This window comes from Chinchilla lanigera, unplaced genomic scaffold (assembly GCF_000276665.1).
Source record: "Chinchilla lanigera isolate Chin_1 unplaced genomic scaffold, ChiLan1.0 scaffold00011, whole genome shotgun sequence".
NCBI classification, from domain to species: Eukaryota; Metazoa; Chordata; class Mammalia; order Rodentia; family Chinchillidae; genus Chinchilla; species Chinchilla lanigera.
The window spans coordinates 10121765-10149182 of NW_004955412.1; the positions used below are offsets into that span (position 1 = coordinate 10121765).

The window sequence follows — 27418 nt, forward strand, 5'->3', positions numbered from 1 at the left end:
AGGAAGGAAGGAAGGAAGGAAGGAAGGAAGGAAGAAAGAAAGAAAGAAAGAAAGAAAGAAAGAAAGAAAGAAAGAAAGAAAGAAAGAGAGAGAGAAAAAGAGAAAGAAAAGGGGGAAGGAGGGAAGGAAGGAGGGAGAAAAAGAAAAGCAAAAAGAAACCTCTCTGTCATGAGACAAAACAAAACTATTCAGTGTGGCCAAAAAACAGTAAAGTAAGGTCTGTGGCCAGTAGGGACATAAGGATTATAGCATTTGGAAATTGTTAGAAAACGCTAGAATGAAGTAAAATTGAAAAATCAAATTTAAAATGTAGCTAACCAGATCGTGTTTTCTGCCTGTTACTATATCTTTGGGAAACTACAAGTGAAAACTTGAGCAAAACTCTTTCGTGACCAAACCCCAAACAAGCAACAGAGACATCTCACCTGAATTGTCTTCCCTCCCCGCTAGAATGTCTGCACCGACCATGGTTCCTACCCCCAGCAGACAGACGAACACAGCCACGAAGTGGATCACCCTGTATCTCGCACGAAGAATAAACCACGAGAGCGCCATCAACACGGGAATCCCAAAGCAATCCAAGAGCTGCAGGGAAGGAAAAACAACTTTAAACATCCCTCACTGGCCAAAAGACGGGTAACTAAGTACTAATAGGAAGCAGTACTGGTTGAGCATGTATTTACCGCCAGCCCCGTATACTAAGAGTGTGACTGAGATTAATTCATTGAACCCTCTCAGTAACTCTTTGGGAATTACGACCCCACTTTATACTGAGAAAATAAAGGCACGGAGAGGCAAAATGAGTCGCCCAAAATCACATGCAGCCATATGTTGGCGCCCAACTGCTTTGAAACTCACTTGCAGTTTGGCAAGCAGTGCGTTTCGACAGGGAGAATCTCAGTCCCCACCATCCGGGTCTCAACGCACAAGCGAGGGCCTGTCGGTGTCCCTCGCCTGACTCACCACTCTTTCCAGCCAAAACTGTCTGTCTGGTAGTTGTCATTTTCGGCCCTCGTCACACCGCCCAGAACCAGTTAACAAGTACAGCAGAACCACTGTAGTTAAAAGTAGGAAAATCCACTGCTGAACCTCCAAATTCTACTGCAGGGCCTGTGCCGCTGTACCCTACGCTCCCACCTGTTTATCCTTAAATGCAGGTGGCAAACTTTCCTCCCTGCACGCATCCATTTATTCAGGCAACAAATATTTACTAAGCACCTCACATGTGCAAGAGAAGCCGGGGACACGGAGATGGAGATGCAGACACAGGCTCCGTGCTCAGGGGCACACACAAGGCTAGGTGGGCATGGAATAGCTAATCAGAAAGCCAGGTATTTCACTGTACTCGAGCAAAGTACACCAAGGAAGTATAGGTTACTATGGGAGAGTAGAAAGTCCCTGATGGACTGTACAATCCCCGGGAGACAGAAGTCTGCCCCCAGGACACACTCCTGCTCATCTTCATCCTGTACTCCTTCTACATCTGTTGATCCTAGGTCCAGAAAACCACGCCTCTGATACTGCCCATCTGAAAGGCAGGGGTTAAGAGGGCCAAAATCACTTGCAAGATAAAGGAAAACCAGATTTGACTTGCTCAATGTTTTTTAACTTTTCTTTTATTTTAAAGAGAGGAAAAACAATAAAAACAATGACACAGAATTTCAAAACAGGATAGTTTTGAAATTAACAATGGTTAATATATTGCATATTGTTATCTTCAAAGTAGTTGCTCAGATGACAAGACATAGAGGTGCAAAACTGATCAAACAATGTAAGCACTGTTCTTTTCAATGAACTAATAGAAATTAGTAGCATAATTATCTTAGTCACTTGCTCTATTCTTAATGTCACAAATTTTATGTGAATTCAAGGATGAAATATATTCAAGCATAACTCTTGCTGCATGTAAGTATATTCAAGGATAAAGCCAGGCATGGTGGCACACACCTATAATCCCAGAACACACGAGGCTGAGGCAGAGGCATTGTGAGTTCAAAGCCAGCCTGGGCTCCACAGTAAGACCCTCGCTAAAACTAAATAAATAAAATATATGCCTTACACTAGTAATATTTCTGTTTTTTTGTTTTTTGGTTTTGTTTTGTTTTTTGTCTTTTTGAAACAGGGTCTCGCTGTGCAGTTCAGGCTGGCCTTGAGCTCACTTTGTAGCCCAGGCTGGTCTCGAACTCACAGCGAGCCTCCTGCCTCAGCCTCCCGAGTGCTGGGATTACAGGTGTGCACCACCACACTCAGCTTAATATTTCTGAAACCTATTTTATTGCTCACCCTGCTTTTTGTTAGTTAAGTTTTATCCTAGGTTCCTTCTGTATCTGTTTAGTCACAAACAAAGCAGACCCCTAAATCTCTGTCAGCCTATTTGATCCCATCTGAAGTTGTTTACTGATTGCTTTTCATTGCAATACCATCACTGGAGTCTAACACACCATGTGTAGGAACGGGCATCTTGCCTTGTTTTTTATTCCAGTGGCAGAACTCTAATCTCCTAAGTGCTTTATTGAGCCTGCCTGAATAACAAACCATTAAATTATGGAAATGATAATAGCCTGCCCCGGAAGACAGCAAGCAGCAGAATTTATCCACGATGGTTTAACAAAGTCTAAACTATACTTCTTAAACAAACAAACAAAAAGACAGATAGAAAAAGTCCATTCTAAAAACTACCACAGAAGATTCCCTATCCCCATTTTTGTTTGTTTGTTTTGTTTTGGTTTTTGAGACAAAGTCTCTCTATGTAGCCCAGGCTGGTCTTGAGCTCACAGGAATCCTCCTACCTCGGCCTCCGTAGTGCTGAAATTACAGGCATGTACCACCATGCCCGGATTTACCTACCCCAAAACTGTCTTAGAATAAAACTTAAACAATTTTGTCGAACCACGAATAATCCTACAAGGAAACTACCCATTCACTGAACAAGCCTCAGAGGCCCCCCACTGATCAGCTAGTTCCGTGACCTCTCTGAGTCAAAAAATGATCTCAGTTCTCCAATACTTTAAAATTCCACAGCTTCTCATCCGACACCTATCACCTCCAGTGGAAACATTCTTGACAACAAACGTCTTCTTCTTTGATGTATCCAGTTCCCAGAGTCTCCTTTAATCTTTAAAAATTATGAGCCAAGCTCGGTACAATCCCATCCTGTAATCCCAGCACTCAGGAGGCTGAGGCAGGAGGGATCACTGTGAGTTCAATCCCATTACCAAAAAAAAAAAAAACTTAGCCAGAATGAACCTAATAAAGAAGTAGGAATGGAAATTTTACCTTTGGCTACCACATCTCCCCAGAATGTTGAACAGGTTCCTTCCAGTGGGTTTTGTTTGTTTGCTTTGGCAGTACTGGGGATTGAACCGAGGCCTTCAAACTACAGAGCTACATCAGTTTACACTGAGGCAGGGTCTCCCTAAGCAGCTGAGTTGCCCAAGCTGGGGTGGAATTTGCAGTCCTCCTGCCTCAGCCTCCCAGAGTGCTGGGATCACAGGTGTGCATGACACCAGTGGCTGCTCATGTCATGAGTGTCTACTTTGTTTATAAGCCTCTTTCCTGTACTACAAGGATACAGCCACTTTGATGTTTGAGCAACACATGAAACAGAATTGTCAACATCACAGCACCAACTGTCAACTCAACATTTATCCTTATTTTGCTAGGAACTGCTCTAATCTTCTACATCATGAGCAATTAGGAAGCGATTAACTTGTACACATTTCTGCTAATTCGGGGAAACATTATCCATCAGTACACATGCTCTACCAGAAAACAGGTGTCACACAACTGTGTTTAGGTTTTCTCCAAGCGAACAGGTTTTGAGTAAAATTAGGTTGGCACATATGGGCACATATCCTCTCTCTGAAGATGTACAATCCAAGGCGGTCAGAGGCCGCCCTTACCTGGACGCTGGTTAGAGTGGTGTACTGGTACGCTCTGACGATCAGGTAATTAGCTTCCACATCTGCCAGGCCCAGCAGGATGTACTTCCACCATTTTCTTCTCAGGATGTCTAAAAGGTTATCACCGCCTGGTTCAAAAAAAAAGCTGGGTGAGTACATGTGACCTACCAATAAGGGCCGGGGATGTAGCTCAGCGGCACAAGCGCCTGCCTGGCAAGCGCAAGGTCCTGAGTTCGATTCCCAGTATCAAAAAAAAAAGAAATCCGACTTGAAGATGACACCTGAAACAACAGGGTACATAATTTGAGAAAGTATTTTAACTTCTTCTTACTTTATATATACATATATAATCACAGCATTCTGGGAAGCTGAGGCAGGAGGATTGCAAATTTGAACCCACCTGAATTTAGCCATTTAGTGAGACCCTGTCTCAAAATATAAAATAAAAAAGGCCTGGGGATATAGTTCAGTTTGAAGGCCCTGGGCTCATATATATACATATACATATGTGAAATATATGTATATATACATGTATGAATGAATGACACAGTCCATTCTACAAAATTCTACGTGTATCCATATTCCATTCAGCATTCTCCACTGTGTTGGAAATACTATTTTGGAGAGTGATATTCTCATCTTTTTAAGAATTTTTACTTTTATTTATTTATTTATTTTTGTCTTTTTGAGACAGGGTCTCACTATGCAGTTCAGGCTGACCCTGAGCGCACTTTGTAGCTCAGACTGGTCTTGAACTCCCAACGCTCCTCCTGCCTCCGCCTCCCGAGTGCTGGGATTACAGCCACCATGCCCAGCTAAGAATTTTTAAGACTCTTAATCTTATCAACCAGTAGGAAGAAAAAAAATAAAACTTAACATTTACACTGTTTTGACCGTCTACTCTGTTATACACAGTTCATGGCACTTCTTTTAATCAACACTTTCAGAGAGTTATACATATACCTCTAGTCACTACGTTCATAGAATTTAGAGGTGTCATGCTTTTCTAATAACTTCTGTAAGTACAGCTGTTTTTAGTTTTGCCTAGGTTTTATTTTTAAATATCTAAAAACCAAACATTTTTACAGATAATTTTGTTGAAAAGGTAATTGGCACATTCGACATACCTGGCCGGAAAGCCAGCATCAGTGTATAAATCAGGAACAGGGCGCAATAGTTGAGGAAGCTCTGGAACATCGGGGTGTTCACGTTGTACTTTTCTGTCAAATACTGGCTGGTGATAGCCGTCCCACAGATACACAAGGACAACATCTGTCCCAGGGCAATTGTTTTCAAAATATGCCTAGGAGATAAAGCAAGGCATTGGAAAAACTTGCAAGTAAATCATACCTGCAATACACACACACACACTTTTGTGCTAAACACACAACAAATGCTAATTATACCAAATGGTTATTTATTTCATTTTATTGCTTACGTCATGTGCATGCATATTAAACGATCAGGTGAGAGACTATACTTGTATTCTTTTTACATTCCCGACCCCTTCCCCTTTTTCAGGAAACATTTAACATTTTCTTCTCTCATTGTCTAAATACTTGATTTCTTCCACTGCCCTTTTACAAGGAGTGATTTTCAATGTTGGCTGTGCCTTACAGTCACGGAGCTCAGAAACCGATCAGAGTCCAGCGGACCCTTCGGATGAGACCCCCCTGAAGCAAAGACATGCTCAGGTTCCTGACCCATAAAAACCGTGGGATAATAAGTGCACCTGTTTTTAGCTACTAAGTCTGTGCTGACTTGTTCTGTAGGAAGAGGTAACTGGCACTTTGCAGTCACTCACTGAATATTTGTTGAGCGAATGAAAATAAATCACTGGATATTCTCAAACATACGATAGATCACCACTTTTCCAGTGAGGTGGAAGAGTGAGAGAAAAATGCGAAATTCTGAAAATTCCCTGACACAGAGGCTAAGAATAGAAAACCACTTTAAGAAGGAAAAGGTGCTCATTACTATAGGATCACAAAGGGCAGCAAGAGGTGACACATCGGCTCAAGAAGCACGGTATGACTGGCCAGCCGGAAGCTGGCAGATCTCCGGAGGGGAAGGTTTTGCTAGTGGGAACGTGCAAAGCTGGATTCCCACGGACTGAGTGAGAAGATGAGCACGCGAACATACCCAACACGGACGTCTCTTTTTGAAAATGCTGAGAGGGAGGAGAATAGGGAGAAGGGAAGAGTTTGAAGAATAAATAGCAGCTTTGAGCACAGGGTTTTTATTATTTTATTAAAGGATCAAGGAAACTTACACATGCTTGGAAGATGAGCATAAGTCAGCAAGAGTGAAAGCCTGGAGATTTGTAAGGAAGATTCTTTATAATTATGCAAGGAAAGGAAGAAGTTTTAGAGATGATGAAGACAGTTCTTAGAAGAATCTGGAATCGGGACTGGGGATGTGGCTCGGTGGTAGAGTTCTTGCCTTGCATGCACAAGGCCCTGGGTGCAATCCCCGGCACCACCAAAAAAAAGAAGAATCTGGATCACAACTGAAAACGCTACAACATTTATGTAAAGTGTTCACTACATAAATATTTCCTTGAGAGCCAGGTCCGGTGAGGCATGCTTGTAATCCCAGCACGTGGCAGGCTGCGGCACAAGGATTGCTGGGAGTTGGAGGCCAGCCTGGGCTACATATGGAGTTCAAGGCCAGCCTCCACTACATGGCGAGACCCTCTCTCAAAAAATTAAATTAAATTACATTAAAATAAAATAACAAATAAACTGATATTTCCTTGAAATTAAAAAAGAGTTTCAGCCCAGTCTGGGCTACTTAGAAACTTAGACACCCTGTATCAAAATTTAAAACAAAAAAAAAAATTGAAAGTTTATAAGAGGAGGAAAGACTGGGGGTATAACTCAATGCAAAGGTCCGGGGTTTAATCCCCAGGACAATAAAAAAAAAATTTTAATCAGATAAAATGTGAATTCATTATTGGATGAACCTCAGAGTTCACCTAATCCACTGGTTCTGCACTCCTGCTACCCACTAGGACGGGAGAGCTGTTTACGGGCACAGCCCGGGGGCAGAGTACACGCCTAGCGCATAGCAGGCCCTAGGTTCAATCCCCAGCAGCAAGATACCCAGAAAGTACAAAATAAAAAAAAATGTAAATCTTAAAGTACAAAGTACTGATTCCCAAGCCCAAAATCGGACCAACTAATCTAGACTGGGAACTAGAAAATGGTACGCTTTGGGACAGGTACATAGCTCAGTGGTGGAGCACTTGCCTAGCATACGTAAAGTCCTGGGTTTGATCTCACACCACAAAAGAGTGGAGGGGGAGGAATTGGTATGCTTTTAGCTTCCTGGCAACTGTCCCAGGCAACCAACTTGAAACTACTGATACAACTCAAGATTCTCATGTCATAGCGTCCAAAGGAACATCCCGAGACAAGACAAAATGCCTGAAGTTATCCACTTTGATTTCCAAACTTCTACTAGATTACGATGTATAATTATTTTCTTTCAGGCGCCTCCTAGTATTTCTTTTAATTTCAAAATTTTATACTGTCACCTTTTCTCATTATTTTTTAAAATTTTTTATTCATTAAGTATAATTTTTGGTTTAGTTAGGTTCAGTCCTTTGTTTTTGATATGAAATCTTGCTATATAGTTCAGGCTGTCCCTAAATTCATAATGATCCTCCTGCCTCAGCCTCCCAAGTGCTAGGATTATAGGTTTGCAGCTGTCAAACATGTAAGTGATTTGTGTCCCAAGTTGCCAAGCAAACTACCAAAATAGTAGAAAATATCAGAATAGCAGACTAGGCTCACAACTGTTCTAAGAGCTTACATTGTATTCTTTCCTCTGACATAGTTATTTCAGGAATTTGCAACCAACCTCAAATAATCTTAGCACAAAGAAAAAAAGAAAAAGGTGGAGCTTGCTGTGTAAGACAACCCTAAACACATTTGTAGAACATCTACCATGTGCCAAGGCCATAAAGATACAAAAATGAATAAGCACCCCGTGTCCTGAGATGCTCAGAATTTACCCAGGAAAAACAGGTATGGAACTAGACGCGAGGGCACAGCCAAGCAAGGGTTCCCTGGGCTAATTTTTAAAACATCAAGACTGTCACAGACAGGCATGGTAAGAAAAAGCATTCTTGCCGAAGTAAAGTCAGCTCTAAAACAATAAGGAACATTCAGGAGTTTCCAGGATGTTATGTTGCTACAGAACAAAGTATAAGAGAAAAGTGGGAGCAGACGAGGATGAAAATCAGGTCAAGAAGAGTCTGGCATGAAACGCTCTAAGGCTATAACCTTCCTGGAGGTGGAATGATTAAAATCTGCTAAAGAGGAAGCAGTCTCGTGATTAGCAAGATAGGTTTCAAACATCCCAAGGTTGCTACGTATGTCAGAGCACATCACACCAAAACCTTATCCTTATTCCTACCACGGGAACCAATTAAAAGGAAAGTTCACAAAGGAGTCTAGAATAACACCCAGATTTCTACTGGAACAACTGGATAAAGAGTGTATGATTAGTCAAGATCCAAGGGGAGGAAAAAAGACACATTTAGGAAGAATAATGGGTCTGCTTTGGGCACGCTGGGTGTTTGTTGAATTACTACATAGCCGAGAAGAACTGTCCAATATGCAGTCAGGAGCTAGGAGAAAGGAGTGAGTTGAAGAAATAAATGTGAGAATAGTGAGCATAACGCCCACACCACGGGCATGATGGCGTACGCCTGTAATCCCAGCACTCGGGAGGCTGAGGCAGGAGGCTCGCTGTGAGTTCGAGACCAGCCTGGGCTACAAAGTGAGCTCAATGCCAGCCTGAACTGCATAGCGAGACCCTGTCTCAAAAAGACAAAAATAAATAAGTAAATAAATAAATAAAGCTGACAGCTGAACTTGGGAATATAAATGAGAACACTAAGGCATATAACTAAAAGTTAAGAAAAGCAAAGGATATAAAACAAACACTATAGAATACACTAACATGGACTGGGGATATAGCTCAATGCACAAGCGCCTGTCTGGCAAGCGCAAGGTCCTGGGTTTGATTCCCAGTACCAAAAAAAAAAAAAAAAAAAAAAAGAAAGAAAACCTAGAATAGAGTAACATCTAAGGAACTGAAGGAGGAAGGGGAAATACATGCAAAGACAAAAGCATGTGCGGGGAGGTGAGGGAGAACGAGGAAGAGAAGCCAAAGAAAGACAGTGTGAGGAGCAGAATTTCTGTAGCACAGACGCAGCAACTGTCTCCTAGCCGTTCTCCTGCGCGCCCGCTCGCCCCAGATCCAGGCTCCGCGCTGTGCGGGAGCCAAGGTTCTGAGCGTTAATCCCACAGGCTCATTCCCCCATCTGAAGCCTTCGGTGGCTCCCCTTTGCCTTTACACGAAAGCCTAACTTTGAAACGGCCAACAAGGGAGCCCATCATCCGACCTCTGCCTGGCTCCCCACCCTCCTCTGCGACTCCTCTCTTACGGCTTATCTAATTTTTAAAATTTCTTCTAAGATATTTAAAATATCACAAAAGTATTCCTAAGGAATTTGTTCCAGGACCTGCTGCAGCTATCAAGCTACAAAGATGTTCAGGTACCTTAGAGTATTTGCATGTACCCTCTGCCCATCTTCCACGGCACACTTTAAATCACCTTTAGAGTATTCATAATACCCAATACAATGATGTAAATACTACGTAAATAATGTATTGTTTAAGGAATGACAAGAAATCCATACATTTTACTACGGATGTGAACTTTTACCTGAACGTTTTCACAATGCAGCTGGTTGACTCCACGAATGCGGAGCTCGTCCACAGGGAGGGCTGACTGTAGGATGCATAACCAGTATGTATGCAGTACCAGTACTAGAGGACAGGGTGGTTCTGGTTCACGGTTCCAGGGGTTTCAGTCCATAGTCACCTTGCTCCAAGGCAGAAACAGTATGGAGGAAGGGCACAGCAAAGAAAGCTGCTGAGCACACCATAGCCAGCCAGGGGGGAGCGGGAGAGAGACCCTCCCCCGGGGCACCCCACGGACCACCTCTGCCACGCTCCTCCTAGCAACACATTCAGCTACAACCCAACAGGGGATGAATCCACGTGTCAGTACAATGCCCCCATAGTCCAGTCACCTCCCAGTGGTCCGACCTCTGAGCGCAAGACTCTTGGGGACGTTTTAGCTCAAACCATCACAACCAAGCAGTTTAAGAAATAAACCATTAACGATATCTACATATCCATATTGTATTCTCCCCAGTCTCTGAGCCCTCCTAAGAGGCAACTATTTCCAGAACTTGATCTTTATGATCCTTATGCCTTTCTATTTTAGCTTAATGTCTACAGAGGCATCCCTAAGCAATCATTATAATTATTTTTTTCTCTTTAAATGTTATATAACAGCCAGGTGTGGTGGCACATGCCTGTAATCCCAGCAATGGGAGGCTGAGGCAGGAGATAATTGCAAGTTTGAGGCCAGCTTGGGCTACAAAATGAACTCAAGGCCAGCTGGAACTGCATAGCGAGACCCTGTCTCAAAAAGATAAATAAATAATAAATAAATTTTATATAAATGGCCTCCTGCTGTATATGTATACTTCTGTACTTGCTATTTTGATCAGCATGGCTTGGTAGCCTCATCTAATTGATCCATTAGCTCTAGTTCCTTTCTTCTCATGACTATATAGTACTCCACCACAAGAATATCTCATACTTCACCCATTCTACTGTGGTTGAATATTTGAGTTGTATTATAATTTTTTGTTGTTTTTGTTATAAGTGATGCCCTACAAACCTTGCATATGTCCCCTCAGGTATATATGTATTTTTCTTCTTGTTTTTGTATAGCTAAAACACAATCTCCTCAGCACTCAAGATGACCTGACAGGAGGCAGCGTGATGGTGCACACCTGTGACCGCAGCACTCAGGAGGGTGGGGCAGGAGGACGGCCGTGGGTTTGCAGCCAGCCTGGGCTACACAGTGAGCTCAAGACACATTTGATGGCTATTTGATCAGAGCTTAAGGCGCATATGGGGACATTTGTGACAGTGAGACTGTCAGACTGTCTTGGTGCGTAAGCTTTCTGCACTTGACCAGTTTTGCTAGGTTGCTCTTCAAAGGGTCATGTTGCTTCCTGTAGTTTCATGTGTTATTCCCAAAAGGAAGGAACTGAAGGAGCCCCCACCCTTCTAAGAGGAAGGAATGATGTCAAGAACCCACCAAATCCCTCCCACCAAACAGGGCTGTGATAAGGGTCGAGGTCGTCCCTCACCAGCAGTATCTTCCCTCCTTCTTAATCTTTCTCCTTTCTCATGTTTTCACATTTAGTGCGGAGCACTAAACCCTGTTCACAAGTGGACAGAATTCCTCCAGAAAACTCTTCCTTGCATTCTAAAACTGAACAGTGAAGCAAGCTGTCTCCAACGATAAAGCATAGCCATCTTCTTTGTAAAAAGGGAGAGTTACAAATTGAGTGTGGAGATTTAAAGTTACAGGAATACATTTCTCTTGGCTCCAAATCATAATGACCTCATCTATAATGGAAGACAGGGAGAGAGAGGAGAGGGGAAGAAAAATGAGAAAAACACTCAGACTTGTAAAGAAAGACATCAAGGACCTCAAACAATTTTTATTACTTAAGCTTCACATTCCTAGTTGCCTTCACCACAAGGTCTTAGTTTGTACCTATGCCGAGCAAAACCTGTTCCTGCCTAAGGGAGGCCTCCAGAAGCAGTGGCCATCCGAGCAGGGCACATATCCTGTCAGTTATCCCAACAGAACCTCCACTGAAGTTCGCTTCAAAGGCAGGATACAGCCCAAGGGCAAGATACATCTCCCAAGGGGGCTCCACACTGCAGGAGCCAGGCTGCTGGCAGCGCAGCAAACAAGTACTCAGGGGGGTCGTTGGGGCAGAGGGGAGAAAACAGGTTGAAAATAGCTGACTGGGGCTCTTCCAACCACAGTACTTTTGGATATGTTCCAGGAATTAAACAATTTTAGAAATGAAATAATTTCCCCCTTCTTCCAGAAGACCTAAAGTACATGTCCTCATAACCCCAACTCCAGAACACTCAAGCATACACTTTCCGGTAGAACTTCACCCTCCTTTATTCATTTATTCAGTCAGTAAACTCTGCAGCTGGGCATGGGGTTAAAAGCAATTATGTGCCAAGCACAAAAAGTACAGAATTTCAATTCTCAGTCTAGAACATTTGCCGGGGAGATAGCTCAGTGGCGCAGTGCCTGCCTAGCAAGCGCAAGGTCCTGAGTTCAATTCCTGGTTAAAAAAAAAAAAAAAAAAAGAGTCCACACTCTAAGAGAACAGGACAGGGACATTATATCTTCTGTGACAGGTTCTGGCACATGGGATGTTTGTCACTGGTTTTTGTTTCGGTGTTTTGCTTTGTGTGTTGTTTTGAGACAGCGTCTCCCTAAGTAGCCCAGTCTGGCCTTGAACTTGAGGCAATCTTCCTGACTCAGTCTCCTGAGTGCTGGGGTTACAGACATGCACACCCAACTATTTGCCATTACTGAACATCAAGGAGTTTTTGTCTGGAGGAGTCAGACCTGACAGTACACAATGACGGTTAACAGACAGAATGGGAAAGTTAAAATAAATTTTAGGCTTACAGTTTCAGGGACAGAAAGGTCAGGAGAACACGAGATACTTGATCAAGGACTAGAAAGGCAGATTCAGGAATGGGCTTTTGCCTAATTCAAAGAGCAATTTTACAAAATATATACGTCATACATAAGGATAGGGCCCCTTCCTTTCTTTAGCACGTCTTCATTTGTAACTTCAATTTGGAGACCAAGTCCTCTACTTAGATGAGCACTTATAAATCACGAGGAGCTTTACACAACAAAAGCAACAACACTCACGCCAAGACTCCAGCCCTGCTTCTCAGGAGGCAGAGCCCAAGCATCAGCCTATTTTACGAGTCCCCTAAATGAATCTCAGATGCAATCGAGACGGCAAACCATTAAATTACTGTTCCTTTTTATTTGATTAAAAAGAAGAATCTCAATATAATGCATTGTTTAAATGCACACCACACATTTGCTTCCCTTTATGTCTCCATAAATCTGTGCCACTAGGTTACACGCTGTCAGCTAAAAGCTGGATTTAGGATTAAAGTTAGAAGATGTCTATGGAGCACAGCCACCTGGAAGAAATTTTAGAGCCCACCACACCTGCCACCTGCAAATCCCCAGCAGATTACAACTTGCAGCCATCTATAACAACCCTATGATAAATATGAAAAGATACGCATTTAGACCAAGTCCTCACACTTAGAACACAAGTGTTCTTCTATTTCTTGAACCTTTTAAGTTATACTGGAAACAAGCTCAAAATTAATTGCAAGCACTTTATCTTTACATAGTGAATAGCAGCCCAGATGACTTGTTTTATTTCCAAATATTTCCAGGAATCCAGATACTGGATATTTATTTAAAGGAAAATAAATCAGTATGTCTAAGAGACATCTGCACTCCCATGTTCACTTCACCCTTATGCATAACAATCATGAAATGCCCGACAGATCAATGAATAGATAAAGAAAATATTGTATAAACTGTATGTGGTGGGGCTGCAACCCTATAATCTCAGCTATTTGGGAGGCTGAGGCAGGAAGATCAAAAAGTTCAAGGCCATCACAGGCAACTCAGCAAGACCCTGTCTCAGTATAAATACTAAAAAGGTTTTGCTTGGTTTGTTTTTAAGAGAGGACTAGGGATATAGCTCACCAGCATGACCTATGGCCAATGTCTAGTGCTGTAAAAAAATAAATGGGCATAAACTACTTTTTTGGGTTCAAGAGTTAATTGGCATAACCTATGTGAAAGCTCCTACGACACCCACCAACACTAGGCACCTAATGAATTTTACGTTCTTCCTTCTTCTAGCGTACCCAGCCTTTGATAACCTCTTGAACAAAGCTGTCCACAAGAACTTTCTTCGAGGATGAAAAATTCCTGTATATATGCAGCAGTTTGTCTCCGTTTCAAGTATAGCTCCCAAGTTTCACGCTCTGGAAGCCTGGTCCCCAGGGTGGTGATGTTAGGCAGTTCGACCTTTAAGAGGGGGCCTAGTGGGAGATGCTTGATTTTTAGGAGGAATTAGAGCAGTTCTTGAGGGAGCGCCTTCTCCCACAGACAGAGCTGTCACAGTGAACCTGGAAACTCTTCGAGTCCTTCTGGTTTCCTGTCTCCCCATGTACCACTCTCCTTTTTACACTCCTAGTTCCCTTTCTACTTCTGCACATGTCACGGTGCAGCCCTGAGGTCCTCACCAGGATGCTGGTACCATGCTATCTGGACTCTCCAGCCACCACCACAGCCAGCCAAATAGATCTCTTTTCTTTATAAAGTGGCCACTCTCGGGTATTTTGTTATAGCAATGCAAAATGGACTAATCAATAGACTGCACCATCCAATACAGTAAACTAGACATGTAACTACCAAGCTCTTGAAATATGACCATTATGATGAGAAACTGAATTTTTAGTCTATTTAATGACAATTTGAATTGCAACAGCCATCTGTGGCAGCAGCACCAAATCAAACAGTTCAGCCACCGATCAGCTCTGTGCAAGAGAAGTTACTGCAACAGTGGGAACGTTTGAGAAGTATGAGTTTGAGTTACAAGGCTAGAGTGAATGTGGAACTGAATTTTTCACTTTATTTCATTTTCATTAACTTTTATTTAATAATCGTAGGTGGCTCAGGGCTACAGTACTTGAGAACACAGCTCTAGCCCAGTGTCTCCAAATTTCAATGTGGTATGCGTCACCTAAGATTCTTGTCAATTGCAACTTCTGACTCAAAACTGTTGTAGCCCTGACAAAAAGATATTCTGAGCCAGGCAAGGTAATACATGTTGTAATCCCAGCACTCTGGAAGGCTGAGATAGGAGAACTGCAAGTTCCAGCCCAGCCTGGGCAACTTAACAATGAGATCCTGTCTCAAAAAACAAAAGAAAACAAAGGCAGGGAATGTAGTTCAGTGAAACAGTACTGTAATCAATCCCCAGTATCAGAAAAAAAAAAAAAAAAAAAAAAAGAGAGAGAGAGAGAAAGATTCAGAATAGGATAAAAACAACTGCTGTGGACTGGACAGACACATCTCAAGTACTTTAAAATCCATGAATTAATAGCAATATTAGGGCTTTTTTTTTTTTAACTCAGTGATAGCAGCTGGGCATGGTAGTGCACACCTGTAATCCCAGCCCTTGGAAGGCTGATGCAGGAGGATCACTGTGAAGTCAAAGCTAGCCTTGAGCTACATAAGTGAGACCTTACTTCAAAGAAACAAAAAAAAAAAAAAAAAAAAAAGGAGTACTTCCATTTTGAATACTTCCTACTCATCCAGAGGAGCTGTCTGCTACCCGCCCCTTCCCCCTTCCCACTACCTTCAAATAAATGGTCTTCTTTTATTTTAAACTCCACTTCTTTAGTTCTGCTGACACTGGTTTAGGACTGCCAGGAGCTGTGTGTCCCAGCAGAGCTGCGGCATGGAGCAGCGTGGTGTAAAACCATTCCCGACGTGACAATCACTGGTGCACTGGCCGGGAAAGGTAAAACTTTGTCTAATTCTTTACTGGGACTGAGTTTTACAATCCTTTAGGTTACTTGGACAGCAGAGGACTGGTGATCACTTGCCAGACGCAACATCTATGGGGACTCAAAAGATGAAAAAAGGCACCAAGGGGCAGTCTTCGGATACAACTCAAAGCTATTGTTCCTACTGAAGATGACAGTGCCTGATGTTACCTACAGCACCTAGACAGACCCTCTAGAAAGGATCTCTGACTAGAACTCTTAGCGCCTCCAGCTAGAAGTTGCCAGAGTGGTTATCAGCCCTTACCCTCACACAGTTTCAGAGAGGAAACATTATAGGTTGGATATCTAGACAAAATCAAACAATTAACTACTCCCGCTATATCACCCATGTCACTAATCTTCTCTTGCTAGGTGTTCAACAACTGAGCTTTCAGAGACCAAAACTAAGAGGACAGCCAGTATCACAGCTCTGGTCCTCTAAGGTCAACAAGGACACAAGACATGAGAGGACCTTTTTACAGGTGCCTACAATTTGGAGTCTGCCAAACTCCAAGTGATCATATAGATGAAATCCACCGGAAAGTTGCCAGACTTTTCCCACCAAGGCTCATCAGACAAACCTCCCTGCTGAAGATTTCCACCAGCTGCTCCCCCATGATGACCCTATTAAGCTAGAAGAAACCGGATCAGTCACCACCCGTTTCATCAACACATTTGCAGGGCTGGGTGGGTGGGACAGGGAGCCCCATAGGTAGGGAAAAGACAGGATGAAGGCCTCATTGAGAAGGCAGTTTGGGCCTGTCCTGTTAGACTCAAGCAACTAGCCAGACAAAGGCAAAGAAGCCAGGCCTGGGAAGTTCTCAGATAGCACAAATAACATAAGAATCACAAATGTCCCTTTTACTTAATCCTTAATCTTACCCTCTACCAAAGGACAAGGAAAAGTCATGGCCAGAAGAAATCCAAGGTCTGAATGAAAGACAAGCCAGACAGCCAGTCAGATTCCAGGAGCCTACATAGGAAAATGATCTCAACAGAAGGACCAACAGGCAGGAAATTCAAGAGTATTTCTCTTTCCAATATTCCCTACTACCCAGAGTAGCTATGTGCCCCCCCTTGCCTCTTTCCCCTACTTTCAAATAAATTGCCTTCTTTTACTTAAAACAAAAACAAAAATAAATAACTTTTTAAAACCTCATTGATCTTTGGAGAATACTAGAGAAGCAATTCATTATTTTAAAAACTAGTACATAAAGGAAAAACAGAAACATTTATCTCGCCTTTTCTCTGCAAATTGTACCTTGAGGTAATCAAAGAGTCAGTGAGAGGAAGTCTGTCTTTGTACAAATATTCTAGATAATAAATGAAGACAGAAGGATAGGTATATATCAACATATAAGCCCTCATAAAATAATGGACCTACACAATAAATGTCAATCACTGCTAGCATAAAAAAGAGACAAGCAAACATTGCATGTCTCTTGGCTGTACATAATATCTGTGAAATACTCTCACCCAAAAAGTAGAACTCTAAGGGTTTTTAACCTGTACTACAGGGTGGAAGGAAAAAAAAAAAACCACCCTCTATCCTGATTTTCAGTAACATTTAACTGAAATTAACAATCACTGCAATTATGTCTGTAGACAACAAAATATAATATTACTAACAATATCTATGACCTCACTGCCAAAAAATTCAGATATTTTCACATCTGTGAAATTTTAGCAAATGTTGCTGAAATTTCAAAATTCAACTGACACGCATCAGAACTTCCAAAATCATGATTAAGACTGTTGTGAAATTTTATTTGATATATTTTTAAAGAAAAGAAGCGTATGTATGAACGTATGTCACATTTTATTTTAACAATTTGGTAACTAAACGTATCCAATTGGTTTGCATTATAATCCTATGCATTTAATTGTGTGCACACATGTGCGCGTTCCTGGGGATTGACCCAAAGGAGCGCTGGGCTACATCCCCAGTGTTTTTTAATTTTATCTTGAGGCAGGCTCTTGATAAACTGCCCAGGCTGGCCTTGAACCTTCATCCTCCTGAGCAGCTGGAATTATAAACATGTGCCACCACACCTGGCTTTATTGTTTTTTAAATGGTGAAACACGGTTATGTTTAGAATAAGCCAGCTGGCGTTAAGTCTAGACGATCCCAACATTCAAAGCTTCATAATCAAGAGCCAGGCAAGCAGATGCCTTCTTCTCTCCATCAGGCCTATCAGAGTGATGCTTTGCCCACATCAACGCCAGAGAGTAGCTTCACAGCTTGCTTGCTCCGGTGCTTCTTGGTCTTGACACACACAATGAACACAAGCGTTTCACTGTCTTCTGTCTTCTGTCTTCTTCAAGGCCGACTCCACCATGAGGGGCCCCTTGATGACAGCAAAGTGATCAGGCTTGTTTCCACGGGCGGCGATCCTCAGAGGCCATCAGAGCTGGCTTCATGGCCATGTTGTCTTGGACCACCAGACGGCAGAGGATGTGTGATGTGTATGTGCACGCGCGCGCGTGTGTGTTTGTGTGGCTGTGGACACCCTGTACCACTCCTTGGCCTTCAAAGCATTTGCTTTGGCTTCAACTTTGGAAGGGCCAGGGGTTTCCTTACTCACTTTTGATGCCATGTTGTTGAAAAAAATCTTAATTTCATGCTTTTAAAATCATTAGCCTAAGAAAGAAACACTGTAAACCTAGCGAAAAGACACAGTCAGCAAAAACTGGAATATGGAAAACTGTATGACAAATGAACTATTTCTTCAGAAATAAACTGCAAGCAACTGGCCAACTTAGCAAGAATCTGTCTCAAAATAAAATGAAAAGTGTTGGGGGTGTAGCTCCATGGTAGAGCACTGGTCCAGCATGTGGAAGGCCCTGTATTCAATCCCCAATCCAATCAATCAATCAATCAATCAATCAGTCAAACACACTGCAAGCAAAACAGTGAGAAAGAGCCAAGCATGATGGCATGCACCTATAATCCCAGCTACTCAGGAGGCTGAGGCAGGAAGACCCCAAGTTCAACACCAGCCTCAGTAACTTAGCAAGAAGATCCAGTCTCAAAATAAAATAAATACAAAGGGCTGGAAATGTAGCTCAGTGTGAAGGCTAGGGATTCAATCCTCAGTACCACAGGGAAAAAAAAAAAGTGGTGGAGGGAAGCCCACAGAAAGAAAGGGACATAGATACAACTCATTAAAATGTGTGGGCATTACTTGCATCTTGATTTAATAAATTATCTAAAAAATTATGAGATGATTGAAGATATTTGAATATAAACTGGCTATTGGATATTAAAAAATTATTGTTAATTTTTAGATGAGACGATATGATTGCTTTTTAAGTCATTATGATTTAGAGATGACTCATGAAATATTTATGCATAGAATTATATGATACCTGAGATTTCCTTTAAGATCATCCATGAAGGAAGAAACAGAGAGGTATGAATGAAATAAGATGAGTTAATGACATTCATTGAAACCACAGTAAGGAACAGCCTCTACTTTTATTTAAAAGTTCCCACAATAAAGTTTTTTTTAAAGCCTAACAAAAACTTAACACTTACCCACGATACAGTTTTTCAGACACATCAAAACAACACTTCTATTTGCTTTCGGCTATAATTATACCAACCAAGTGTGGTAACACTCATTTTCTTGTGCTAATCAGAAGTGCTAGTGTCTGATTAGTTGAAAGACAGAAAGAAAAAATAATTCATTACTTAACAAACACAATTACGGGAGTGAGGTGTTAAAATCTTTCAAAATGTAGGATTACTGGGAAAAAAATGATAAAAGGATTTCATGATGGTGGAAAAACCTGAAGTCTACTGGTCTAATATAACATGCCTCAAATAATTTTAGATAGTATATGTGTTTGGCTCCCTCAGCAAGGTAGTAGACTCCCGAAAAGCACAAACAATGTCACGGTCATCTTTGTTTGTCCTGTGTGTGAATCAGTACAAAGCTAGCTGGGTTGCTGCAAAAGTTAAAAAGTGATACCCCATAAAGCTAGGGTTCCTGAAGACTCTATTAGCCCACCTACAGCAAATGGATTAGAAAAATTTTAACAGGTTATAAGAAATCATTTTTCAGCGTTACTTAAAAAGGAGTCAGCCCCAAAGTGACCACTGGAAAGTATTCAACTTAAAAATTAAAATGTAGGCACTGGAGGCGTAGCTCAATGGGTAGAGCACCTGCCTGGCATGTGCAAGGCCCTGGGTTTGAAATCAGCCTTGCAAACATGAAAATAAACAAAAACATAAAATGTAAAATAAGTTACAGTGCATAGTAAATTGGGACAACGTAATAGTGATTAAAGAGTGTTAAACTCCAGGCTTTTATAGGTAAATGGATGCAACGAGAGACCATACTCATAAGTGAAATAAATCAGACCCGCATGTGTGAACATCGTATTGTCTCTCTAGTGTAAGAAACTGAAAGAGTAAATAACATACAAAAGGTACAACAGATATTGTGAGAGGGAAAGAAACTGCTCAAAAGGAAAGAACAACTGGAATGGAGGAAAGGAGACAAGAAGGAAGGGAAAATTAATATATATTTTATATATATATATACACATAAGATAGAATAATTGTAGTACTAATTTCTATTAGTTCACTTAAAGGAACAGTTAGTGCTTATACTGTTTGATCAATTTTGCATGCCTATAGCTTATACTCTGAGCAACTACTTTGAATAAGATAACAATATGCAACATAATAACAATTGTTAACTTCCTATGCTCTTGTTTTGAAATTGTGTGTCCTTTTTGTTGGGTGTTTTCATCTCTTTAAAATAAAATTTTTTTGAGTGATAGTGATGTGCTCTGCTATACAATATGAATGCTAGAAAAAGTAAATTTGGCAAGTTATAGAGACTCCTCCATTAACAAGACTTCATATCTGTCTGGAAGGCAGACGTCACGTGGGGAAGACGAGATTTCGGGAAGTGGTGGCCGGCTGGGAATGCAGCTCAGGGGCAGAGTGCTTGCCTAACATGCGAAAGGCCCTGGGTGCAGTATCTCCAGTGCCATGAAAAGGAAAAAAAAGTGGAAGTTATGTGATTTCTTTGGTCCTTGTTTTAGATTTACCAAGCAACTTAGCTCTTAGGTTTCTTATGCAGGTTTTTCTGTTGGGATGATTTCATTGTGACTAGCTGTCAAGCTTAGCAGTGATAATCTTCATAAGTTAATGCCTGTGTTTTCAAATTAAAAGCATGTCTGAACAGCAAGATCCACTTGTTCCAGAACCTGGCCACCCTCAGGTGAACAGATCTTCATGTTCTGACACACAGAACTGAAAAATTCCAGCAAGGAACAGGAATCCTGAGGTTCAGATGTCAGCCTTACCTACAACTCCAGAAGCATATTCATAAAGTCTTGTCAGAACCATAGTCTCTGTAGTGGATTGACAACTGGTGGTCAACTTATAACCCCCAGCTGAACTGAGTAAGCATGGTGCTGGGTGGGGGGGGCCCACCTGGGGACTGTTGCCAGTTAGGCTGCTGGGAGCGGAAAAAGGCTGCTGGAGCTGGTGGAAGCTGTAAGGAGCTATTGGTTCTGTGGGACAAGCTTGTCTTGCTGGCTTGCCTACTGAACTTGGTTGTTTTCATCCTCCGAGGAGCTCAGGACGTTGCTGGCACTGAGAATGGCTTTGGTTCACTTTGGGGAGCTCTGGTCCTCACTCTGGAAATCACTTCTGGGATGATGGTGCACTGCCGGTCTCCTGGAGAAGCTTGCTATGTTAGCTTCCCTGAAGGGAACTCAGCCACCTTGATCATTGGAGGAGCTCGGGACCTCACTGTTGCTGAGGATGGCTGTGGTACCTTTCAGGGGAATTCTGGTTCTTCTGAGCATCACTTCCTGGCTCCAGTGCAGATCCCTCAGCCTGCTAGCACAGCTCCTTCATCCCGCTAGCACAGACTGTGTAGATTCTCCCACTGACCTTTGGGCCTTCCCAGTGCAGATCTATGAAACAGGCCTGCCTGAGATATTGTTATGGGCTCTGGGATTCCAGTTCAATTTGTGGGAGGCACTGTTATGAGCTCTAGGTCTTAAGTTGGACTCATGCAGGACATTATCATGGGATCCAGGCCCTCAGCTGGATTCTTGGTCTATGTTGTGTGGACAGATTTCCTGCACTCTCTTGTATATCATTCTTTGGGTGACTATTATAAATAATCTTATAAAATATGTGTCCTCTATTATACTGTCTCTCCTTGCAAAATAAGCCCCAAACCAACACAGTCTGATATTAATGAAGCAATAAAGCAAGTTTTGAGCCAAGCTTGGGGGTGCATCGCTGTAATCCCAGCACTAGGGAGGCTGAGGCTACATAGTAAGTTCAAGCCCAGCCTGAACTACACAGACATTGTCCCCAAAAGCAAAACGAAACAAAATAGAAAAACCAAGCTTTTCTAAAAATCACCCATAAATCATAATACCAGTTATATTTCCTTATAGTCACCATTATTATACAGAGTAATGGAGCAGGACAGTCCCGATACTGGCAAAACATATTTTTCTCTGCTGATCTTCATAGCGCTGTATGTCCCGTCGCACTTCTTAGACGGGAGGAGGCGGGAAAGTAAAACAACTCTGCAAGGTTGTTTCACATTACAACAGAGAAAAGCAAGCTGCGTGTGTGTCTCTACCCAGCACTTACACCTTCACCCTCTGCACGGCATTCCCAGCTCTGTCAGTTCCTGCACCTGCTTCGTTCTGTTCCGAACCTGCGGGAAAAGAAACCTTAGCACCAAGGACGCTAGAATCCGCGACTTTATACATCGGTTTGCCCGACTGCAGCTTGAAAGAACCAGAGAATTTTTAAATTTTTGTTCATTTTGAGAGAATGAGGACAGAGAAGAGAACAGGAGAAAACAGTGACCACAGCTTTAGGAAACTTCTGACTTATTTTAGATCCTGCGCTAACTCGGAATCACGGCTTCACGGCTCACCTTCCCTCTTTTATTTTTCCGGCAACCTCCTCCTACCCTGTAATCCTCCGCTGACATTCAAGGTCTCCAAGCTGCTGATGTAAAGCCCCCGAATCTGCGGTGGGGCAACTATCGTCGGATATTATTTATTTATAACGTTCATGCTAATGGGCCTCATCAGAACACTTTGTGTTTTATAGCGCCTCCTAGGTTACAAAATCTTTCCTACACCTTACCATGATTTTTGACCCTTTCGCCAGCACTGTGGTGTTACAGACAAAGAAACTGAGGCTAGGAGAGGGGAAATGATGTCCGTAAGCATCAGAACGACGTGCCAAATACAAACCCACTAGACCTAAGCAGGGTGCTTACATTCTCCGTGACGCTGTCAAAATAACTTCAGATTAGAGGATGTATCCTTTCTCCCCTCTTACCAAAAAGCTGATGAAAATGAATGAAACTGCAAACTATACAGGCTAAGTCATACTAATGCCATCTCTTTCAATAAATGCCTGACCTTTTATCCGATCACTCAATATTATTTCAATACTCTTTCTCCATTCTATATAATATATCCCATAATAACTAAGGACTCAGTTATCATAGAGTTATACTCATTTTACATTTTACTTGGAATTTTGTGTGCAAACATATACTAACATACTCCAATCAGTTTAATAAATACCGTTCACACTACAACATGCACAGCCTTCTGCTATGCCTGGCAAACCCTCTAGAAAAGTGGAATTAAGCAAAAAATCAAAAGCAAGCTGGGCGTGGTGTTACACCTGTAATCCCAGCACTCAGGAGGCTGAGGCAGGAGGATCACTGTGAATTTGAGGCCAGCCTGGGCTACATAGTTAGTTCAAGAGCAGCTGAGCTCAAAAAAAAAAAAAAAAGAAAAAGAAAAAGGATAGTAGTTGAAGGGGCCAGTAGTCAATGTCTTAAAACCTGAAAACATATACACAGAGAGGATACTGTGGAAAAAGGGCAAAAACCACCTGAGGTATTTGGAGGTAACTGTCTCTAGACGGAACAGAACACACATGGTAAACGCAGCCTTGCCTGGAGCTGGTCTATCTCCGGAACACGCACATCAAGGTTTTTCTTGTATCTTTTTCAGGACAGGGCTTTGTGGTAGCCCACTATACCAAGCTTCTACTTTAAGGCCAGAACACGTGAGAACTTTTCTTGCCTGCTTAGTGGTCAAAGGTTAGCCCTGGAAAGCAACTTCAGCGGCCCACAGTGACTTTTTTTTTTGTCTTTTTGAGACAGGCTCTCGCTATGCAGTTCAGGCTGGCCTTGCGCTCACTTTGTAGTCCAGGCTGGTCTCAAAGTCACCACGATTCTCCTGCCTCAGCCTTCCGAGTGCTGTGATTACAGGCATGCACCACCACGCCCAGCTCACAGTGACTTTTATCATCATCTCCTAATGCTGCCCAATCCAATTCAGCAGTATGGTGTTAGTACCCACCAGGATCCTAGCACTGTGTCAGGCTCTGAGAATAAGAGAAACAGAGCTCTTGACTTCATGGAGTTCATAATGCAGCAGTGAAAAAGAAGATAAAGAAACAACGCGAAGTGTGGTAGGAGACAGACAGGTAGGTTAGGATCTAACCTAACCTGGGATTTCACAGAAGCCTTTCTGCATGCAGTGATACTTCATCTGAGACTTGAAGAATGAGGAGTTGTTCAGATCAAGAGAAGCGGTACAGGAAATTTGTACCAGCAGAGGGCCAGCATCCATCAGGTGACCACAGCCTGAAGATACAGCTCATCCAGAGGGGTCAGAGGTTAGCTAATCTCTTTCAAACCTGCGGTACAACGGGAACAGAGTCAGTAGCAATTCTTGGCTGATTATTTCAAAGATGGAGTATGGACCAAAGGCTGAGGGGGAAGAGCTGAAAAGGTTTCCTGGATATTTTATGAATTATGGCTACATTTTTACCAACATCCAGGCCATCTCATTGCTTTGCATTCTAAAGCTATTTTTTTTTTTAATTGGAACCAGTTTTAGGTTCTGTCACTGAATGTGGAAGGGAGAATAACAGCCTTCCAAAGACATCCATGCGGTTTCCACAACCTAAGAATACGATACCGTACAGGGCACAAGTGACTTTCCAAATACGATGAAGGTTAAGGACACTGGAGCTGGGGAGCTCATCACACAGTCTCAGCTAGGCCTACTCTAATCACATGAGTCCTTATCCAGAAGAACCTTCCCCAGCTTCAGTCAGAGGGAGATGGGACAGCTTGAAAGAGGTCAAGAGGTGAGGAATGCAGGTGGCTCTCAAAGCTGGAAAAGACCAAGAAATTGATTCCCCCCTCCCTGAGCCTAAAAAAATGCAGCCCCACTGACACTTTGACACTATATCCTCCTTCTGATCTAAGAACAGTAAGATAATACATTTGTATCGTTCTAAGTCACCAAACTTTTGGTACTTTATTATGAACTGCAATAGCAAACTAACACAGTTAAGTCAATAACTTGGGAGATACTTTAAAACAATAGTTGAATCATAACGTTGTAACTACATTCATCTCAGTGAATTTCTCTGATAGGAAGATAATCACATCAAATGAGAGTCCATTAAATAAATGTGGGCAAAGCTTACCAGAAGCTACCAGGAGTTAAAGCACTTTTATCATCTGCCAAGGAGAAAATAAAATCTTGCCATCAAGCCAGAAACTCTACTGAACTACTCTGATGCAAAATGACAAAACTTAAAGCTGCAGATTCAATGATTTCTTCTCATACTTCGAGCCTGCACGAAGTACATCCTTAGGTAGGAAAACAGGGAAGCATGGTAGCACTCCTACCCAGTACAGCGACAGGAAGCTGGGACGTGCCAGTCATTGTACCGAGAGCTCTTATATATATATATTAACTTACTGAATTTTCATATAACACTGCAAAGCAGGAATGGTTTTGCCAAAGGTCAAGTCTTTCTGCCCTCAAAGTTCCAGTCTTTTAACCAAGTTCATCAGGCAGATAGCAGCACAGAATTAAAATCCACTGATGATTTAAAGCCTGTCTATGGTCTTCCCATTCTGCCAGGTTAAGAGAAGGAAATAACTAAGTAACTAAGAACAAAGACAGTAAGAGACCAGTACCCACAACAGTAATCTCTAAATTCCTATGGTATTTTGGCTATAACCCGTTTTTCCTTTTTTTTTTTTACACAGGGTCTTGCTATGCAGTTCCAGCTGGCCAGGAACTCACTATATAGCCCAGGCTGGCCTCAGACTCACAGTGATCCTCCTGCCTCACCCTCCCAAGGTGCTGGACTTACAGGTATGTGCCACTACACCCAGCCTCTTTTCCCATTTTCTGCATTCTACCTGCAATGTTTTATGTGTTGCCTTTGCTTCACCAGGTTATAAATGCAGCAACTGTGTTATGAATATTTTGACCCCTGTCATGGTGTGTGTCTAGATGTCCTCCCAAAGCCTCATGCAGTCATGGAGCGGGCTTCTAGAGTTTTTGATTGACTCATGGTCCAATGGGATTATGGTTGTGAGTGGCAGGGTGCACAGCCTGCATACTATACAAGGGAGGGAAAGAGGCTTGTTTGCAGCTGCTCCTCCCTTTTTGCTCCTGCTGCTTTTGCTGTTTTCTGCCACCATGAAGTGTTCCCTCTGCCATGTGCCACTCTGCCTTGGAGCCAGCCAAGTACGGACTGGAACCTCCACAAACCGTGAGCTAAATAAACCTTTCCTTCCTTAATTTTGGGCATCAGGTATTTTGTCTCAACAATGACAGAAAACTAACCAAGACAACCACTTCCCCCTTTATACACATAGCCACCAAAAACATGTAAGAATAACAGGGACGGTAATAATAATAGCTACTACATCTCATACTTATTGTATGTATGCTACACACCAAGCACTACTCAAACAGTCATAATTCACAGTCCTAATTCATTTAATCCAACAATCCTATGAGGTAGTATAATGTTACTGTTGCTATCTACAGATAAAGAAAGACACAGAGATGTCAAGCAGTTTGCCCAATGTCACACAGCTGGCAAATGACAGAACCTGAAAAATAACCCAAACAGTGCAACTCCGGAAGCACAACCCATAACCACTGCTACACTGCCAGAACACTACTTGCATCTGCTAGGGACTTTCTTTGTATCCCAAGAAGAACAAGGTGGCTTAATAAAAATGAATTTGTGCTGGTTATCACGCCAAGTGCTTACATAGTTCACTTATATGCACAAAAATCTCTCCCGAGATAGAGATTATTTGTACAATTATACTGCCGAGAAACTGAATTTCAGTTTTTCAGAGAAATAACTCATTCCAGGTCAGATAATTAGAAAATTTTCGTTTTTCCTGGCCCACACCCTGTCTTCCTGATAATAACAATAATAAAATATATAATATGAAGAGTATAACACCACCTAGAGAGATCAATTGATTTAATTATGTTGCATCTCTAACAATCAACATTTATTAGCACAACCCATTTGATGATATGTTCTATGGCTTTTTGTGGTTGTTTTGTTTTTGCATTACTGGGGATTGAACCCAGGACCTTCACGCTTAGCTCCATTCCCAGTTCTTTTCTTCTTTATTGAGACAAGATCTCACTAAATTATCCTCGAGAGCCGGGTACGGGTGGCACACAGAGGAGAACTGCTGCGAGCTGGATGCCAGCCTGGGCTGCAGAGCGAGACACTCTCAAAAAAAATAAAATTAAATAAAATTAAAACGTATAAAAAAACTGTCCTTGAACTTGAAATCCTTCTGCCTCAGCCTCCCAAGTGCTGGGATTACATTCCTGTGCTTCCACACTGGCTTCATAGATAAGAAGTATTCTGAGGAAAATAATGGAGAAGGCATAGAATCTATGATACCTTTGTCCTATTCTTGATTGGCTGCAATGAGAACATGAAGCATATTTCCAAACCGTCTATTCTCTTTCCACGTGTGTCAGATTAACCTGAGGCATAAGGTTCAGACTGGGGGGAGGGAGGTCAAACCTGAGCGGTCAGCCTTCAACTCTGGGCGGTATATGGAG

The 27418-nt window shown here is 42.2% G+C and overlaps 1 protein-coding gene across 1 annotated transcript in view; it reads right to left on the reverse strand.

Moving 5' to 3' along the window:
* The window catches only part of Slc35f2 (solute carrier family 35, member F2), a gene marked incomplete at its 5' end in the record, with an annotated part of 45442 nt that overhangs the window by 10631 nt on the left and 7393 nt on the right, over positions 1-27418 (reverse strand). Inside the window, 4 exons of the mRNA XM_013511242.1 lie at positions 426-585; positions 3903-4030; positions 5030-5205; positions 22116-22182. Of these exons, the coding sequence (XP_013366696.1) occupies positions 426-585; positions 3903-4030; positions 5030-5205; positions 22116-22182 (531 nt within the window). The remainder of the gene's footprint in view (positions 1-425; positions 586-3902; positions 4031-5029; positions 5206-22115; positions 22183-27418) is intronic.